The 19,919-nt window shown below is 44.2% G+C and overlaps 2 protein-coding genes across 3 annotated transcripts; one reads left to right on the top strand and one right to left on the bottom strand.

Moving 5' to 3' along the window:
• Nucleotides 1-9,808: 9,808 nt before the first annotated feature.
• On the bottom strand, nt 9,809-11,675 carry LOC125519401 (protein SLOW WALKER 1). Its single transcript, XM_048684220.1, has one exon. The coding sequence runs from the start codon at nt 11,593-11,595 to the stop codon at nt 9,979-9,981; it is 1,617 nt and encodes a 538-aa protein (XP_048540177.1). The 5' UTR covers nt 11,596-11,675; the 3' UTR covers nt 9,809-9,978.
• Nucleotides 11,676-13,755: 2,080 nt separating this feature from the next.
• On the top strand, nt 13,756-17,285 carry LOC125521304 (RNA pseudouridine synthase 2, chloroplastic). Of its 2 annotated transcripts, XM_048686356.1 has the most exons (8): nt 13,756-14,143; nt 14,423-14,566; nt 15,068-15,331; nt 15,494-15,693; nt 16,230-16,308; nt 16,507-16,682; nt 16,787-16,957; nt 16,988-17,285. In XM_048686356.1, the coding sequence occupies exons 1-7, from the start codon at nt 13,808-13,810 to the stop codon at nt 16,923-16,925; spliced, it is 1,338 nt and encodes a 445-aa protein (XP_048542313.1). In that variant the 5' UTR covers nt 13,756-13,807; the 3' UTR covers nt 16,926-16,957; nt 16,988-17,285. The 2 variants fall into 2 exon arrangements, with proteins under 2 accessions (XP_048542313.1, XP_048542312.1); XM_048686355.1 differs by having other exon boundaries at nt 16,787-17,285.
• Nucleotides 17,286-19,919: the final 2,634 nt, after the last annotated feature.

Below are 19,919 nucleotides of genomic sequence, written 5' to 3'. Positions count from 1 at the left end.
AATATACTTATGTTCACTTTGCCATCCTTCTTATCCACCAATCACTTGGGGTAGTTCCGCTTCCAGTGACCAGTCCCTTTGCAGTAGAAGCACTTAGTCTCAGGCTTAGGATCAGACTTGGGCTTCTTCACTTGAGCAGCAACTTGCTTGCCGTTCTTCTTGAAGTTCCCCTTCTTCCCTTTGCCCTTTTCTTGAAACTAGTGGTCTTGTCAACCATCAACACTTGATGTTTTTCTTGATTTCTACCTTCGTTGATTTCATCATCATGAAGAGCTTGGGAGTTGTATCCGTTATCCCTTGCATATTATAGTTCATCACGAAGTTCTACTAACTTGGTGATGGTGATTAGAGAATTCTGTCAATCACTATCTTATCTGGAAGATTAACTCCCACTTGATTCAAGCGATTGTAGTACCCAGACAATCTGAGCACATGCTCTCTAGTTGAGCGATTCTCCTCCATCTTTTAGCTATAGAACTTGTTGGAGACTTCATATCTCTCAACTCGGGTATTTGCTTGAAATATTAACTTCAACTCCTGGAACATCTCATATGGTCCATGACGTTCAAAACGTCTTTGAAGTCCCGATTCTAATCCATTAAGCATGGTGCACTAAACTATCAAGTAGTCATCATATTGAGCTAGCCAAACGTTCATAACGTCTGCATCTGCTCCTGCAATAGGTCTGTCACTTAGCGGTGCATCAAGGACATAATTCTTCTGTGCAGCAATGAGGATAAACCTCATATCACGGATCCAATCCGCATCATTGCTACTAACATCTTTCAACACAATTTTTCTCTAGGAACATATCAAAATAAACACAGGGAAGCAACAACGCGAGCTATTGATCTACAACATAGATATGCTAATACTACCAGGACTAAGTTCATGATAAATTTAAGTTCAATTAATCAAATTACTTAAAGAACTCCCACTTAGATAGACATCCCTCTAATCCTCTAAGTGATCACGTGATCCAAATCAACTAAACCATGTCCGATCATCACGTGAGATGGAGTAGTTTCATTGGTGAACATCACTATGTTGATCATATCTACTATATGATTCACGCTCGACCTTTCGGTCTCCGTGTTCCGAGACCATATCTGTATATGCTTGGCTCATCAAGTATAACCTGAGTATTCCGCGTGTGCAACTGTTTTGCACCCGTTGTATTTGAACGTAGAGCCTATCACACCCGATCATCACGTGGTGTCTCAGCACGAAGAACTTTCGCAACGGTGCATACTCAGGGAGAACACTTCTTGATAATTTAGTGAGAGATCATCTTATAATGCTACCGTCAATCAAAGCAAGATAAGATGCATAAAAGATAAACATCACATGCAATCAATATAAGTGATATGATATGGCCATCATCATCTTGTGCCTGTGATCTCCATCTCCGAAGCACCGTCATGATCACCATCGTCACCGGCGCGACACCTTGATCTCCATCGTAGCATCGTTGTCGTCTCGCCAATCTTATGCTTCCACGACTATCGCTACCGCTTAGTGATAAAGTAAAGCATTACAGCGCGATTGCATTGCATACAATAAAGCGACAACCATATGGCTCCTGCCAGTTGCCGATAACCCGGTTACAAAACATGATCATCTCATACAATAAAATCAGCATCATGCCTTGACCATATCACATCACAACATGCCCTGCAAAAACAAGTTAGACGTCCTCTACTTTGTTGTTGCAAGTTTTACGTGGCTGCTACGGGTTTAAGCAAGAACCAATCTCACCTACGCATCAAAACCACAACGATAGTTTGTCAAATAGACTCCGTTTTAACCTTCGCAAGGACCGGGCGTAGCCACACTTGGTTCAACTAAAGTTGGAGAGACAGTCGCCCGCAAGTCACCTGTGTGCAAAGCACGTCGGGAAAACTGGTCTCGCGTAAGCGTACGCGTAAGCGTACGCGTAAGGTTGGTCCGGGTCGTCTCGTCCAACAATACAGCCGAACCAAAGTATGACATGCTGGTAGGCAGTATGACTTATATCGCCCACAACTCACTTGTGTTCTACTCATGCATATAACATCAAACCATAAAACCTAGGCTCGGATGCCACTGTTGGGGAACGTAGTAATTTCAAAAAAATTCCTACGCACACGCAAGATCATGGTGATGCACAGCAACGAGAGGGGAGAGTGTTGTCTACGTACCCACGCAGACCGACTGCGGAAGCGATCACACAACGTAGAGGAAGTAGTCGTACGTCTTCCCGATCCGACCGATCCAAGCACCGTTACTCCGGCACCTCCGAGTTCTTAGCACACGTACAGCTCGATGACGATCCCCGGGCTCCGATCCAGCAAAGCGTCAGGGAAGAGTTCCGTCAGCACGACGGCGTGGTGACGATCTTGATGTTCTACCGACGCAGGGCTTCGCCTAAGCACTACAACGATATGATCGAGGTGGAATATGGTGGTAGGGGGCACCGCACACGGCTAAGGAACGATCTCAAGGATCAACTTGTGTGTCTAGGGGTGTCCCCTGCCTCAGTATATAAAGGATCCAAGGGGAGGGGCTGGCCGGCCATGGTTGGTGCGCCAGGAGAGTCCTACTCCCTCTGGGAGTAGGATCCCCCCCCCAATCCTAGTTGGAATAGGAATCCTCGAGTGGGGAGAGAGAGAAGGGGGGCCGGCCACCTCTCCTAGTCCTAATAGGACTAGGGAAGGGGGAGGCGCATAGCCCACCTTGGGCTGCCCCTTTCACCTTTCCACTAAAGCCCACTAAGGCTCATATGGCTCCCGGGGGGTTCCGGTAACCTCCCGATACTCCGGTAAAATCCCGATTCCACCCGGAACACTTCCGATATCCAAACATAGGCTTCCAATATATCAATGTTTATGTCTCGACCATTTCGAGACTCCTCGTCATGTCCGTGATCACATCCGGGACTCCGAACAACCTTCGGTACATCAAAATGCATAAACTCATAATAACTGTCATCGTAACTTTAAGCGTGCGGACCCTACGGTTCGAGAACAATGTAGACATGACCGAGACACGTCTCCGGTCAATAACCAATAGCGGGACCTGGATGCCCATATTGGCTCCTACATATTCTACGAAGATCTTTATCGGTCAGACCGCATAACAACATACGTTGTTCCCTTTGTCATCGGTATGTTACTTGCCCGAGATTCGATCGTCGGTATCCAATACCTAGTTCAATCTCGTTACCGGCAAGTCTCTTTACTCGTTCCGTAATACATCATCCCGCAACTAACTCATTAGTTGCAATGCTTGCAAGGCTTAAGTGATGTGCATTACCGAGAGGGCCCAGAGATACCTCTCCGACATTCGGAGTGACAAATCCTAATCTCGAAATACGCCAACCCAACATCTACCCTTGGAGACACCTGTAGAGCTCCTTTATAATCACCCATTTACGTTGTGACGTTTGGTAGCACACAAAGTGTTCCTCCGGCAAACGGGAGTTGCATAATCTCATAGTCATAGGAACATGTATAAGTCATGAAGAAAGCAATAGCAACATACTAAACGATCGGGTGCTAAGCTAATGGAATGGGTCATGTCAATCAGATCATTCAACTAATGATGTGATCCCGTTAATCAAATAACAACTCTTTGTCCATGGTTAGAAAACATAACCATCTTTGATTAGCGAGCTAGTCAAGTAGAGGCATAGTAGTGACACTCTGTTTGTCTATGTATTCACACATGTATTATGTTTCCGGTTAATACAATTCTAGCATGAATAATAAATATTTATCATGATATAAGGAAATAAATAATAACTTTATTATTGCCTCTAGGGCATATTTCCTTCACTTGGGTCCTCTGCGCCACCACACACCATGACTACATACCTTCTCGAGCGGGAACCGGCACTCTTCCCTTCAACGGACACGATGTCAAGGCTCGCGCCTGGCCTCCTTCTGGTCCACTGCCATCATCTGACGGGAGCTGGCACAGGTTGACATGTGAAGACATCATGGCGAAACCATAAAATTAACCGAGGAACATGCACCTACGAGAAATCGAGCTAGCACTCACCAACATCTGAGATTGAGGTTGTTTGGGCATCATGAATGTACCTTCTGTATTGTCGGTAGGGATGCAGGGCGGTGCCTGATCCGCCCCGCTTCCAGTTCAATACGAGAAAAATCTGTTTTAGCTGGAGCAGAATGCGTATAGAGTAATTTGTACTAGTTGGGTACTTTTGCGGGACTTCGCGGGACGCCGCTCTGCACCCCTAATCACGGGGCTTCACTCGGTGAATGGAATTGAGATGACGTGCTCATGTCGGCCAAATTGGAGGTTGCTGACACGGTGACAACCAGACAATATTTCTCAGCTTATGTGTGTTTGTGTGTGTATGGATACGACTGCTTCTTATACCGATGGATTTGCTCAACACATAAATATATATATATATATATATATATATATATATATATATATGACGGCAATTTGGGACACCTAGGTGTCCAGACTCCTTATTTGTCTACCTTTGGATTGCATTAAGATATGTGCCGTTGTGGATGGTGTAGACGCTAACGGGTATAACCGTTTGCAGTATTCAATTTGGAAAGTTTATTGCAACGTCCTAATTAATTCCATTTAACTACATGTTAATTAGTGATTACTTGCTCTAATTTAGACGTAAGCATTAATTTGGATGCATGCACCAACACTTCCTTACAATACAAGAAGCCGCCTATTTTAGTGACCCATGTACGTGTCAAACACTAGGAAAATCTTATAGTAATTAATACATAGACGCTGTACATTTACGCGTATTGCCAGCGCGCCTTTAAAAAAATAGTGGATTTTGCCACTTTCTGTCTTCGTTGGGAGTATACCAAAAAAAGGTTTCTCTTTCTATGATACCTAGTTGTGTTTACGGTATATACCCACAAAGTATGTGAGTATAATACATATTTTTTTTAGAATGTAGCCATATTTTTTGGGTATGATTCCTATATTATTATGCCTCGGATACATCACCATCATGTATGTTGTACGGATGTTCATAACGACAAAAACGTCACATATCATTTGTCGAGGTATTTAGTTTACGTACATGTATTCACTCATAAAAAGGAAATAACACTTATGGGTATATACCAACAAATTTCACATTGAGGTATTTATAGATATATCTTCATTATGCACAATTTATTTTTTGCGAAAACTTGAGTATCCACTTTTCAATATACCAGATATGCTTGTAGGTATCTAATACCTACAATAAAACATAGGGTATATACTATAGTATTTAAGGAAAGACATCTAATAACTAGAATAAATCATAGGGTATTCGCAAAAAAATTAAAAAATCATAAGGTATATATACATACCCAATACGAGTTTCAGCCTATTTTGAATGATACCCTATTATTTATGGAAAGAAATTGTTTATGAGAGAATTAACAGCATGCAGATTTTTGGAAACCAATCTACAATCAATGGTATTGCATGCAAGTAGAAAAGGAAAGTGAATTATTTGAAAGGTACTATTATTTATTTGTAAGCGGAAAATGAATTAGCGGGTCGGATCCGAATTAGGTGCCCCATATATATATATATATATATATATATATATATAACCTCTAGTTAACTGCTATGCATCAAAGAATGATCATCCTTGCAGTAGCACTTCGGGCTGCGGGCTTCATTTGAGTGTGTTAACCAGATACCTTGAAAAAAAAGGATTAAAAGGCTTGCTATTCGAAGCAAGGCAGGTACGTGTATTTAGAAAAAAATCACCATGTATAGTAATCCTTTTACTTTGACTGCCAGAATTGTTTTCCTGTCATCCCAAAGTGCACAAGTTAGCAAAGCACTTGCCATGTCAGCTTTTCAACTCAGAAAACCGCACTCTGACCCATGTTTAATCGTCCGAAAACTGCACCCTCGGTCGGCAGGTCGCATAACACTATGCATTTCAAGCATAAATGAAGTTTGGGTCGAAAATTAACCGGCTCACCGCCATCAATGAAGTATACTACCAGAGGGTCCCGGTCTCCCGGACAACAGAGAGGCGCCTCGCGATTCCACCCCTCCTCGCCGCCGCACGATTCCATGGCCGCGATCGCCGTCGCCGGAGGAGACGATTGTGGTGGAGGCCCGGCGGAGGCACGGGCATTTGCTCTGTCTCTGCTGAGCAAATTTCTTCTGGCGCTCCTCTGCTCTCCCTCTCCCTCTCCCTCCATTTCTTTCACTGCGCTGCTGGACTGGTCAGCAGGAAAGAGCACGCGACAGTGGTGGCTCACTCTCTGAAGCAATTCAATGTTATCAAGAGTTCCACAAGGCACAGGAGCCAATTGCACCTCACCCCATGATCAGAAACAGCACTGTCTTCAGAACCGCATATATCAACTCCACTCGCAACATCATCAACATCAGATCCATTACCAGAATCATATTCTTCATCAGGCACGGATATGCATCCATGAGGTCAGTATATCAGAGAAAGCACACACAAATCTCACCCCTTTGTACTCACGATAGCACACAAGTTGCCATGGATCAGAGTTTCTACAGGGAACACATGTCTGGATACAAGGAGAACTGGGATGAGGAAGACAGGAATTCAGATTAGGAGCAGGTGAGATGACAAGGGGATTCTTTCTTCAGGTTCTGGTCCAACGACAACCCTACCTGTGCCTGACCCTTCGCCTTTATGCTCGGCGCGTCCAGTTCGGGCCGGTGACCTTGGGGTTGGGCCAAACCACGCGGGTGGTGCGTATGGGCCGCGCTGGGCTGGGCTGGGCTGGGCTGGGCAGTTTCCTTCTCTGAACCTTCTTCAGTTAACTGAGCCCCATCTCCAGGAACTGACACCTCCTAGTCAGACTCTTGTTCAGTGGACGCTGTCCTTGATGCATCAGGGGCCGTAACAGCCCGGATGCGGTCCTTGCTCCTTTCCATGATCCAATTCCTCTATTCCTAGTGAAGATTGAAGAAGCTTCCTTGCTACCACCATGAACCAGATCAGCATTCTGGGATTGTGTTTTCCCATGAAGTGCAACATGCCGATAGTATAGTTCGAGCTCCTTTTCAGATACTACAGTGAAACGACAAACTGTCACCAGCTATTGTTCATATTTGGATTTTTCAAGTGCCTGGGGATAAAAAGAAGACATGTATCAGTGGGCACTTGAAAAGATGTGCACATATAGAGTCGGCCTGAGGGCTAATGATCAGAACCATATGGACATAAGAACTGGAAACAGGCTGCCGGTACTGTGCTGACATATGGATGTCAACTGTCAAACCATGTTCAGGTTTATAATGTTAGGCATCTTCCAATTTACGATCTAAATATAAAGTACTCCTTGGGTCTGATATTAGCAAGTCCCATACCTAATATAGAAAAAGCAAGCAAATAACTTCCTTGTCAAGGAAACCACACATTGTCAAAATGTTTCAGTGAGGAAGTAACCAAGCCAAGCAAATAGCAAAAGAGAAAACAAGGCTGACTTGTCGATACCTTGATCTTATATTTGAGTCGAGCTTCAGCTGTAGGAAATTTCTATTTTGTTCTTCCCCCTTGGGTCTGATATTGCCGTGGATCATTTTTATTGGCCTCCTTCCTCTTCCTCTTTTCCCACTTCCTCTGGAGCTTCAAACGCCTCTTTGTCAAATACCTCCCCTTCCTGGAGGGCTCCACCTCCTCAAACTCAAACTTGGGTTTCCTATCTGTAGACAAAACAAGATTCAGGGAATCATAATTCATAGGTAGCCCATCTAATATCCCAAGAATTCACAAATGGGTAAAGGGGTTTAAGCATTCACTAGGAGAAACAGCATCAGATCTGGAATAAGTAGAAGGGGAAATATGATGACACTAAATTCAATTTGTCGTGGATGAAATATGATCAAAGGTAAGTTATGTCTATGTACTTGCTAGACACTTCAGAGTTCAGACAATAAGTTGAGTGACTAAGTAGGCAACACTTGACAAAATCAAGTCCAGTGATAAATCATAGGGAAAATGCAACCATATAATTAAGCCAAGAAGCTGCAACTGGTAAATTATGGCACTTCATAAACAAGCAGATAAACTACAAATCTGGTCATGTGGTGAGCATTGAGCATTGAATTGAGAATCGAAAGAGATAAGAATCAGCAAAACGGTTTCACTACCCAAGGGAGGGATGGGAAGGATCAAAAGAGATTAAGGAATAAGGAGTACAAAATAAGCAGCCAACTTTCTCAAATCTTACAATCTTGGATAACACACAAATAGTTCAAGTCCCAAATGTAATGAATCAATGTCTAGCCACTTTTAGTTGTAATGAATGCACTCTATGCAGAGGCACGATTCAGGAGACCCAGGACTAACATGTAACTTAAATAATACAGGATGCATGTAACTCAACATGCAGCACAACACATAGATTAAAATATCACAAGCTAGCTGTATCCATCACCTGGCTACTAATGCATGATTTACAGTATCCAAAGAAAACTTGATTTCTACCAAACTCGGAACTATCTGCTGTTCAAAAACTCGATTAGCAGAAACACAAGCTAAAATTTTCACAAAATCATGGAGTTGCTAACTAAGCTCTTCACCAAAAACCGAGCAGTCAATCAGAATATTATTAATAGATCAGGGTCTAAGTTTCAGAAATAATATGGAAACTTGAACGTTGTATGTTATTCCTCTTAGCACAAGGTGTTGTTACAAATCTGAAATCTCTACAGCTATACACTACACATGAGTATATATATATATATATGAAAGAAACCTCTCTTCAGTGTTTCCAACTTTCCGTAGACGTGCACAAGAGTCAATGCATGTATGTTGGCATACTCAACTTCTGCCATGTGCCTAGTGCCTCTCAGAACATCAATTAAATCACTGAATCGAACAGCACTAGCTGCCTCCAGTACATTGCTCAACTAGTACTGTAAGCAACATCTTTTGCAAGTGTTATATAATCTGGTAGAGTCCACCAGAGAATTATGCAGAGAGCGAGCAAGACCTAATAGCTACTGAACATATTATGTTCCATACCAAGTGCATGACAACACACCAAGGTTCTTTTGAGTATTCTATACACGTTTTGTTGATAAAACCAGCAGTTCTCATGTACAACCCAATGTATCATGCAGATGAGCTTCAGGTCATTCCAAGTACATGATTCAACAAGCTAAGAAAACAAATGCTCACTATATATAGGTACCATCTAGTTTAATGCAGTTATAGCATTTTGATGGAAGGGCAAGAAATGCTCTCTGGAACAGCAAAACCATCGATTTCTTCCAGACTAATGTGACCATTTTAGCTCTGGCCACAGGGTCTCTAGAAACTTAGAAACTGAATGATTGATTATATTTGTCTGGAAGAGAAGCACAAATATGAGAAGCACAAGGAATAAGCGACCACATCACTTGAACTGGATATCATTAAAATAAACATACTAGAGAAATAATCCGATCAAAAGTCAGGATTATGGCCATGTGGTAATTGCAGAGCATTGAATTTAGGATTGAAACAGGTAAGAATAAAAATACCTGATAGCTGGATGCAAGGTGAAAGTAGCATGTTTTGGGATGGGTTAAGGAGTGCGAAAGAAGCAGCCAACTTTCGCAAATTTTGTTGTGACAGGAGAAGGATTGCCGTTGTCCAGAACTCGTTTGACGATTCATTGCAAAGTTCACAAAAATATCAAGACAGGCCTGCAAGAAAAATGACAAAGAAAAGCTCCAGTCTCTGGAACAGCAAAACTATCGATTTCTTCCAGATAAATGTAACCATTCTAGCTCTGGCACGATGATCAGCACAGGATACATGGATCGATACTGAACATCATCAAAATAAGGGGACATACTAGAAGAACAATCGGATCAAAAGTCTCTAGGCACTAGGATCTCACTCAGTAGAAACAAGCCAAAATTTCACCACCAAGCAAGCATGGTCTATGAAGCGTAAATGAACATACACGAGCACTTATGGCAGCCCAAACAGGTAACAAAAATTCACTTTAATCTACTCGCAGAAAGCGCGAGCATGGGAGATATCATCCCCTGGATCTCCTGCAGCGTGTGCTGTATCTTAATCTCCTCCACGACCATCCGCTTAAGGTTCCTGATGCACCCCTTCAGCTTCCCCCCATCCTCGCTTATGATATCCTCCGCGCGCATCTCCAGCACCTTGTTCGCCACCCCAAGCAACAGCCTTGCGTACCTCGGCAGGGTCGCGTTGCGATGCAGGAAGTCGAGGAGAAGCCCGAGCTCGGCCACGTCCAGATTCCCGATGCATCTCACCAGCTTCCTCCTCGCGACCAGCTCCTCCATCACCGCCACGACGCTCCTCGGATTGTTCTTGGCTAATGCTGAAACCAGAGCGTCCTTGTGCCTGAACTTCCTCAGCAGCTTGTCGTGCTCTGCGAACTTCGCCTTCTTGGGCCTTGAGATCACGAAGTCGCCCTGCTTGGCCTTTTCATTCTGGCCGCGGAGGAAGTATCTGTAGTAGCTCGGCTTGAGCGCCTGCTTCTCTGGCTTGGGCATTGTCCAGGCGAACTCGCTGCTTACAACCTCCTCTTCCACCTCCTCTGTTGCATTCTTCTTCCTTCTGCGCACAAAGATGTCACCCTTTGAAGACCCGGCAACAAGCACCGTCCCACACGGCGAGCAAGCCACGGACAGCAATTCCTTGGGATACCGCATTGAGTGTGTCATCTTGAGCTCCCCATAATCAAAGCACTTCACATAACCATCACTCCCTGCGCTAAGCAGCCGAGTTTCCCCAGTGGCGCCCATCTTCCCGAGCGCGAGCGCGAAGATTGTCTTGACATGGCTCTCCACCGAGTGCACGAGCCGGCCACCACCAATCACATCCCAAATCTTGACCGTGGTGCCTCCAGCCGTGGCAAGCAACCCGCCGGACGGCAGGAACAGCACGCTCTCCACCGAGGCGCCATGGGATAAGGACAAAGCGGGGGCCTTCCCCGTGCGGGCGTCCCACAGCTTGACGCTCTGGTCGTAGGAGCCGGTGGCGAAGAGGTTGTGGTCGACGGGGGACGGCGCGCCGGCGCGGATGTAGTCGCGGTGGGCGGCGGGGACGGTGAAGACGGGCGTCTCGGAGGGGACGTCCCAGTAGGCGAGCAGCGCGTCGTCGCCGGCGGTGAGGAGGTGGACCTTGTCGCCGCCGGCCTCCGGGTAGCGGACCACGCGGGTCTGCGCGGCGTGGGCGGAGAGGGTGCGGAGCGGGCCCGCGGTGGGCTTGTCGACGCGGAAGACGCGGACGACGCCCCTCCCGTCGCCGGCGGCGAGCAGCGCCCCGTCGCAGCGGAAGGAGGGCGAGAACGCGGCGCCGTCCTTGCAGACGGTCGTCTTGGGCCGCGGCGAGAGCGGGTCGCCGGCGAAGAGGTGCACGGCGGAGGACCAGGCGGCGGCGAGCGTGGGCCTGGCGTGCGCCGGGGAGAAGGCGAGGTGGGTGACGGAGAAGGCGGTGGAGCCCGTGTCGAGCGTGGAGGAGCGGAAGTTGCGCCAGTAGGCGGCCTCCGGCGAGAGGCGGTTGGCGTTCCCGTGGGACGGGAGGAGCGAGGTGTGCGGCGCCGCCGGGAAGAGCGGCTTCGTGGTGTCGGCGGCCATGGCGGCGGCGGGTGGACGGGCGGCGGCGGCGGGGTGGACGAGAGGAACCCTAGCAGCTGCTGCAGGCGGACGGGGGGATGGACAGGAGGGTTTATGGGTTTAAGTGATGGGCCGCGTGGGAAAAAAGGCTTTGCTGCGCGTCTTCAAGAATTTCGGCCCTGTAGAAGCCTTAACGTTTTATACCGAAATGATCCCAGGTTTTTTCCTCTAAACAGAATGGGGCAGCTTCTAAAGGAACAGCGAAAATGCTTCACATCAGATTTTTTTAAAAGACTTAACAAAGTATAATACAAACTAGTTTTTGAAATACGAATATTCGTATTATTTCAAAATCTGTTTGACAAAACTATTGTGAAACTGTGCGTGGAATACTTTTTTAAGTTTGTTGGTGTATGTTTAAAAGGTTGAGATCGAATGAAATATGTCTGAAATAATTGAAACGTGTGTGAGAAAACTATGAGTTGAAAGTGAAATTGTTTTTCAAACAATTGAAGATTGTGCTAAATGTTTTTTCAAACTGATTTTTGTGTGCGGAATGTTTCTTAAAATGATTTAAATATGACATAAATAATTGAAAATAGCATGAATATTTATGATTTATATTTTTAATGTTTTGTAATATGTAGAAATAGTTTAATTTGTGCTTCTGAAATTTTGGTAAAACTATTCCCAAAGTTTTGTATATCACTGATATTTTTGGAAAAATTTGAACCAAAAAAAAGATATTATATCAAAGTCTTTTTGAGACTTTTGAGATAATTCTTTTGAATTTTTTAAATCTTTTACCATTATTTTGGATTTTGTCAAAATAAATAAATGTTATTAGTTATTGTTTCTGGTATATGAATAGTGAAAAGCAAATTCATATACTGAATATGTACTATTCAGAATACCAAGTATGCTATACATGTGGCGGCTACATATTATTGATGGAACCTATAGAAAATGACTTCAGCCGAGCTAGACTATTTTGCTTCTTGTTTGTTTCCAAGTACTCGTTGGTATAGAGGAAGCGCGAATAGATACAATAGTGACGCTCGCTGCAAGTGGCGGAGGACAATCTTTGGCTGGTGCTGGTTGGCTGATTATCCATGAGCGGAACACATTTGTTGAAATCTCCTGTTGAACACCGCCGTTCTAAGGACCAATCCATCTGCCTATACCGGCGTCAGGTCGGAGTGACGTGTATGTACGTGTGACAAAATCACAAAATGTGTCATATACTGTAGTTGTAGCTATACACGACAAAGGGTCAGCCAGCCATGCCCCAGGCTGAGGCCCTGGCTGCATGGGGCCTTACGCCACCCCTGCGTCAGCCATCTTTCCAAGTTAAACCACAAGCATATAAGAACAACATTGATCCGGCAAAAAGCTCAGCTGCACGTGCAAGAACGTCAAGATCACTGATTGTGGAGTTCCTAAATTAAGTACTCGTCGATCTTGAATGCCAGCCAAGCAATGAGGCTCATCATCTTGGATGACTAAAGCAGCAAAAAAAAATTGACTTGATTAAAGTTGTTGCCTACATGGGCACGTGGCCAACGGCGGAGCTATGTAGCCCCCCCCCCCCCCCCCCCCTCCAATAACACACGTAAAAAAAAGAAAATATTACTGTGAGGGTTTAGATGAGAAATATTTTAGCTTTTGGCCCTCCCCAAGCATTCATATTTTACCATTCGCCCCCCCCCCCCCAGCGAATTCTGTCTAGCTCCGCCACTGCACGTGGCACTCACTTATTCGCCCTGCATAATAATTCCCGCTGGGATCCCTGCAGGTGGCCCGAGCCAGAAGAAACGAAGAAGATGCATGGGCGTTCTATGTTGTCGGTGCCTTTCGAATCGACCGTGCGGGAGCTCCCCCATGGTCGACCATTTCTATCAAGTTGTCTTTGCCATTCGTTTCAAACTCATAATTTTTCTAGGCACTCTCCAAACTCTTTCTTTTATCTCCTCTTCAAACTTATTTTTTAAGTTTTCTTTTTTGAGAAACACCTTTTTTTAGGTAATCTTCAAACTTACACAAAGATGACAAATCCCATCAGATGCAAAAAGAAACAGATATGGAATTCAGCCCGACCCATAGTTTGACAGAGATCAATCCAGCCCATCTAAGCACCGGGTCCCATTTCAGGCCCAAAAATACCCAAACGTTATCCTCCTGCTCCTCCGCTCTCCGCTCGACTGGTAGCCACGGACCCAACCCACCAGAGAGCATGGCGGCAGCAGCGACGGCGGCGCCGCCGCCGGCGGTCGCCACCGCGCTCTCCGCGCTCCTCCGCCGCGGCGCGAGCCGAAGACATTCCCTCCGGGTCTCCTCTCGCCCCAGGTGCGTCTCCTCGGACGCGGTCGCGGAGGCTGAGCCTGCGCCGGCGCGGAGGGGAGGCCACGCCGGGACCCGCCTGGAGGAGGCCGTGCCGGCCGCGGAGGGGCGGTCGCGGGTCGACGCGTGGATCTCCGCGCGGCTGGGCGGCGGGGGCGTTAGCCGCGCCCGCGTGCAGGCCAGCATCCGCGCCGGCCTCGTCGCCGTCAACGGCCGCCCCGTCTCCAAGGTGCTAGGAAGTTTACATCTTCTCGCCGTTGCAAAATTCAGCTAGGAAGCTTCTTAAGCATTTCTTATCTGTTATTAATCGTTCTCTTAAACCAGAGTGCTCCTGTATATTGGAAAACAACAGTTGTGAGCTCAAACTAGAAATATTCATGCTAAACAGCTGAGGAGACAATGCATTGCATGATACAAAAATAGTGCAAGTTTCGGTGCAGACGCCGTGGGTTGGTAGCATTTGATGGTATTCTAAAGCTGGCTTGCTTTGCGCTTCTGCACGTAGTAGGTTTCGCAGACGGTGAAGGGAGGGGACAAGGTCAGCTGCACCGTGTCGGAGCTGCAGCCGCTGAGGGCAGAGGCGGAGGACATCCCGCTGGACATTGTTTACGAGGATGAACATCTTCTCGTTGTGAACAAACCGGCTCATATGGTACGCACTATCTTTTGTAGTGATATGGAGGAGCAAGATTTACTTGTAGTTACCTTGTTCTTAGGAATGTCTCAATAAGGTTTTATCACTTTTATGTACACTAGTTTGTGGAGAGCATATTTTCTACATAGCTGGACCTTCAGCATGAGACTTATGAGCTTAATGAGGGTGTCTAGTTAAACGAGAAACATAATGATTAAAAAAATATCCAGTAGATAACCACACATACAGTTGATGAGAAGTCTCTGGCTACCTGTAAAATCAGTGTATACTGAAAGGTAACTCGTTCTACTTCAAATTTTGAGGCTTGTTCATTCACGTGTTTTCCGTAGTACATCGACATTCAAGTTAATGTTGGTTATACTGTCCTGTTAACGACCTTTTCCACAAAACATTGCCCCCATCCTAATTCTATTTAATTTTTTAAACTCTTACATGCAGTTTTCTTTCTACTGGTAGGGAGAATAATTATTCTTGCATTCTATGTGTTTTGACTTTTAGGTTGTTCACCCAGCACCAGGGAATGCAAATGGCACCTTAGTCAATGCTATACTTCACCACTGCAAGATTTCAACTTTTACCTGTTTAGCACGCAGTCCAATTTATGATGAGTGCCCTGAATCTTCAGATGATGATGTTGACGTATTTGATGTTGACCAATTTACTATTGGTGAAGTAAGTTCAGAGGTCCGCGAAGCTATTGTGCGCCCTGGTATTGTGCATAGGCTTGATAAGGGGACAAGCGGACTTCTTGTTGTAGCTAAGGTATTGCCCAGTCGGTTCTGTCCCAAAATATAAACACTAATAGCTTCCCATAGGACTTGCATATGAAAATGAAATTGTTATTGTTTACCTATTAACATTGGTCTCTCTTATTTGTTGTATCAAGTTTGTTATGGACTTACTTTGGATTCACCTTGTTGACAGGATGAGCATTCACATGCTCAATTAGCAGAGCAATTCAAGTTGCATACAATAAGTAGGGTATACATCAGTCTTACTTGTGGTGTACCTAGCCCAAATTCTGCCAGAATTGAAGTTCCTATATCTCGTGATCCTAACAACCGGATACGTATGGTTGCTGCTCCTGGATCAGGCCACAGATATGCGAAGCATGCTGCTAGTAGGTGATTCATGCTGCTTCTCCAAAGCTGTTTAGTTAAAATATAAATACTTACTAGGACAGCCAAGCATACATACTAAAATAATGTTTCTGAATAAATACTTCATGATTTTCTTTTTAAAAGAAAGTTCTTCTAGTTAAAATGATCTGTTGTCCCTAAAGGCAAGTTCTTCTGGATGAAACCAGCCTGATGTCATAGTCATACAGGCAAGATGACCAAAAGGTTCATACTGTTTAGATTATTATGCTGAGTAGTGTGAAGAGGGATTAATTCAACTTAATTCCTTGCTTTTGACTCCTTACTCCTAGCATTAGCTGTGCTGGCGAAGAGTTATGAAGTTAAACCTTGCTGTTTCATGTAATTATACATAGCTCGCTCACAAGAGTAGAACTTCTCCACATAAATACTGTCCCCATCATTTTATTTTGAAATACTATATATTGCTTATGCAACTTCCAAATGTTTTCAAGCTTGGTTGCTTAGTTTTTTCTTCTCAAGACCAGAAATTTATTTCTCTGCTATTTCAAGAAATTTTACAGGTATAAAGTAAGAGAGGTCTTTTGTGCTGGTGGGTCTGCACTGGTAGAGTGGAGATTGGAGACAGGGCGCACTCACCAGGTGATACATTACATGATAGTCTCATATTTTAAGAACTAACTACAATATTTGTTCGAATTTGTCGTGGCTTAAAAAGCATTCTAGGCAACGGTTGGAATTCTGAATTATATACAGTGTACATCTCAATGTTGGAAAATGATTCTCAAATGCAACCACTTATTTTATCTTGTTAATTATCCCGCACCAACCGGTTTTCAGATCCGGGCACATGCGAAATATCTAGGGAACCCCCTACTTGGTGATGAAACATATGGAGGTACCAAAAGCATGGCATTGTCACTTTTGAGACCCAGAACTCCTTCAAAATATCACGGTGATCTTACAAATCTGGTATCAAAGATAGACAGGCCATGTCTCCATGCTGCATTGCTCGGGTATGTATTATCCAAGATGCATCTTACTGACATTTTTCTTGGGTCTCATTTTCCTTTTAGGAATTTTTTCTTGCATTTGACTTTGGTTATTGTTTCCTTGACAGATTCAAGCATCCCCACTCTGGAAAGGTACTTGAGTTCTCATGTCCCCCTCCAGATGATTTTACTGAGGTACTTGATGAGTTGCGTCGTGTTACACCGACAAGTGAAGGCCAAGATAGCGACAGTGCTGCTCAAGTGTGATTAATGCAAATGGAGAACACAGAAAGTGCTGCTTTGGATATGCGATGTTTGACCTGAAGGTGTTTGGACTTGTGCATCTCTGAGTGAATGGCCAAACTGACGGAGTGGTCTTCAAGCTTTTCGTCATGTTCAACCAGAGATCACCACTACACCAAGGAAGACTTCAGGAATTTTGACAAGTCTTGGAAACATATTTTTAGTGCTCTTTTTCTATGTTGAAGGAACCTAGGGAAAATGCATGGTTAATTAAGCGTGTTGAAAGCATTTTAGCACAATTTGATGTGTGTGCACTGTACAGAGGTGTAAAATACACTGAAACACAATGCTCTTGTGAAATGGAAATTTTGGCTTACATCAAAACCTGCTGCTTGTTGGAGATCAGGTGGTTGGTATCACACTAGGCCGAAAATGAAGAACAAATAACTTTCGACGCGTTTGGATCGCCCCAGGTAATGTATTCAGTTTGCCCCTCCATCGCCGGAGTCGGACACAACTTGTTGTAGTAGACAGTCGGGAATTCGTCGTGCTAAGGCCCCATAGCACCAGCACCCCAGAACAGCAACCGCCGCCGACGAAAAATAACGTAGATCGGAAGGATCCAAACTGAAGACACATGAACATAGACGAACAACGACGAGATCCGAGCAAATCCACCAAAGATAGATCTGCCGGAGACACACCTCCACACACCCACCAACGATGCCAGACGCACCGTCGAAATGGGGGCTAGGCGGAGAGACCTTTATTCCATCTTCAGAGAGCCGCCGACGTCTCACCTTCTTGGGCAGGACACAAACCCTAGCAAGATTGAAAAACAAACAGACTAAAAACGGAGCCCTCCCGCCGGCCCTTGCCAGGATCTATCGCGCCTCCATGGCCCTAGAGCCACCGGAGACGAGGCGGACCTGCGTCGGCGCCGACGAGAGGCAAGAACCCTAACTTTCTTTCTTGGAGGAGGAGGTGGCTCAGCTAGTGTGCTATTGTTCTTCACACGTACATCCAACCTCTAGTTGGTTCTCAGAATATTTTATAAATAGCCCATAAAACAAATGCATGCCCTAACACACAAAAAGAATGTGCTCCCTCTTTGTTTTAGTGGGAAGGCCGGTTGTATTACCGAAATATCAGGTATCTTTTGTAGGTCCCTGGTAGGGCCAAAAGTACGTACTCCAACAGTTGGCCCAACCAGGTTTTATAAGCGCAAGCCTCCCTAACTAAATTATGAGCTCGAAACTGCTTCACACAGGACAGTGTATGGACGATAAGTGCACGACCAGAGGATCCAGCGGCCACTGCTCAGCTGTGCTCAAGATTCGTCGGCTCGATTTAATCGTTGTGCATGAGTCATCCAAACATTGTCGTCCCTGTAGCATTGCTCTTATGAGCTACTTTATTGGCCGTCCGGTGAAACCGGCTTCACCAAACAATGTTGGAATTAGTGCACCAAGCCTTCGGGTGCTCTACAAGAGCCCCCTGGCCGAGAAGTCCTTTACTTCCTCATTCAACTTTCCCCAACAACCTCGTTATTCATCTTGAAGATAAGCCATTCACATGGATATGCTTAGTTAGTTCTAATGACTGTTCATCCACAGCTTCTAGTCGAACGCCACTAGAAAAGATGACAAGCTTTTGCAACAAAATTGTCATTGTGGTCATGAATAATCACACCATCGCCACCTCTTGCTCCAGTCCATGGGAATGCTTCATCAATATTGATCTTGACATTGTCAATCAGAGCCACAACCCTGCGAAGAGCTTCGGATGTCCGAGTTCTCTTCCTCAACCATGGAATTTTTTCATCTAGCCACCCTCTTCAGGTCTTCTATTTCCATCTCATCTCTCACTTTTTTTTCAAGCCTGCCACAACTAGCAATTAAAAACACTTACAAGGGCATGGTTGTGTGCATTCATTCTACCCAGCCAATCTAATAGCGACCCTTGAAAGCCTGACCGATGGCGTCTTGGTAGAACGTCAGGTACCTTCATGTATGTGTTGTATGAGGGAAAAATAAGAAAGGATGACAAATGATTAAACTAATTTGTAAGAGGCGTAGTACAATTATTACTATTATTTTATATTTTGAGTATGTGTAATAGATGAAAACATGCATCATGTCAGAAATAAACTTTAATATTGTTGATTTTTCTTACTTTATAATAAATAATTTGAAATGAATTTTGATTACAAATAGCAATAGTCAACTGGAATTTCTACTTATTACTATACATCGACACCTTCCTCATAATAGGCCAATAAAAAAGGTTTGTGATTAGACATAACAGTCACCGAAGGGATGATGCCGATGATTAGTCATTTCATAATATGTTTACATTGCCGCAAGAGGATTTAACAGCGATGATTGTGATACCTTTATAGTGAGTAGACATTGTTTTATATGTACGCACCCTGCAGATTTAATGTGCAAAATGTTTATATTTGTAATAAACTTTTTTACTTATTTATAATTTATTTTTGCTAACACAAATTTCAATGAGCATATTTCATATAGTTAAGTATTAACATACAGTTCAAATATTTAACATTGTTAGTACATTTTCTTCAAATTAAAACCGTATTGTGCGGCAAAGTTATGTTGTTGTCTCTTAATATATATTTTTTATAATAAACACATTCATTCCATTGAATCTCTTTTATACAAAAATAAACAACAAATAGAAAAAATCACATTCTTCTGTGGATTAATATGTGTCAGTTGATGAATTAGTGTACTTGCAGGCGTTCAGGTCCAATTTTAAATATCTAAAGAGCTCTAAGTGTATTATCTAACAAATATTTTCACAAAGGTTTCTAGAATGTATGATTGCCACAAATATGTATTCGAAAGAAGAACAATTTGGTAGTTTCTAGAAATCTAATAGCACTTCTAATGGTGATATCTTAGACGTGAAACACATACGAGATGGTTGCTGAATTTGCAAAAAAGAAAAGAAAAGGATGGTTTTGAAGTAGAAGAGAGAGAGAGAGAGAGAAAA

Source organism: Triticum urartu, chromosome 7 (genome assembly GCF_003073215.2).
Source record: "Triticum urartu cultivar G1812 chromosome 7, Tu2.1, whole genome shotgun sequence".
Classification (NCBI taxonomy): domain Eukaryota; kingdom Viridiplantae; phylum Streptophyta; class Magnoliopsida; order Poales; family Poaceae; genus Triticum; species Triticum urartu.
Note: the sequence above shows the minus strand (reverse complement) of the source record. Positions and strands in the feature narration are given on the sequence as shown.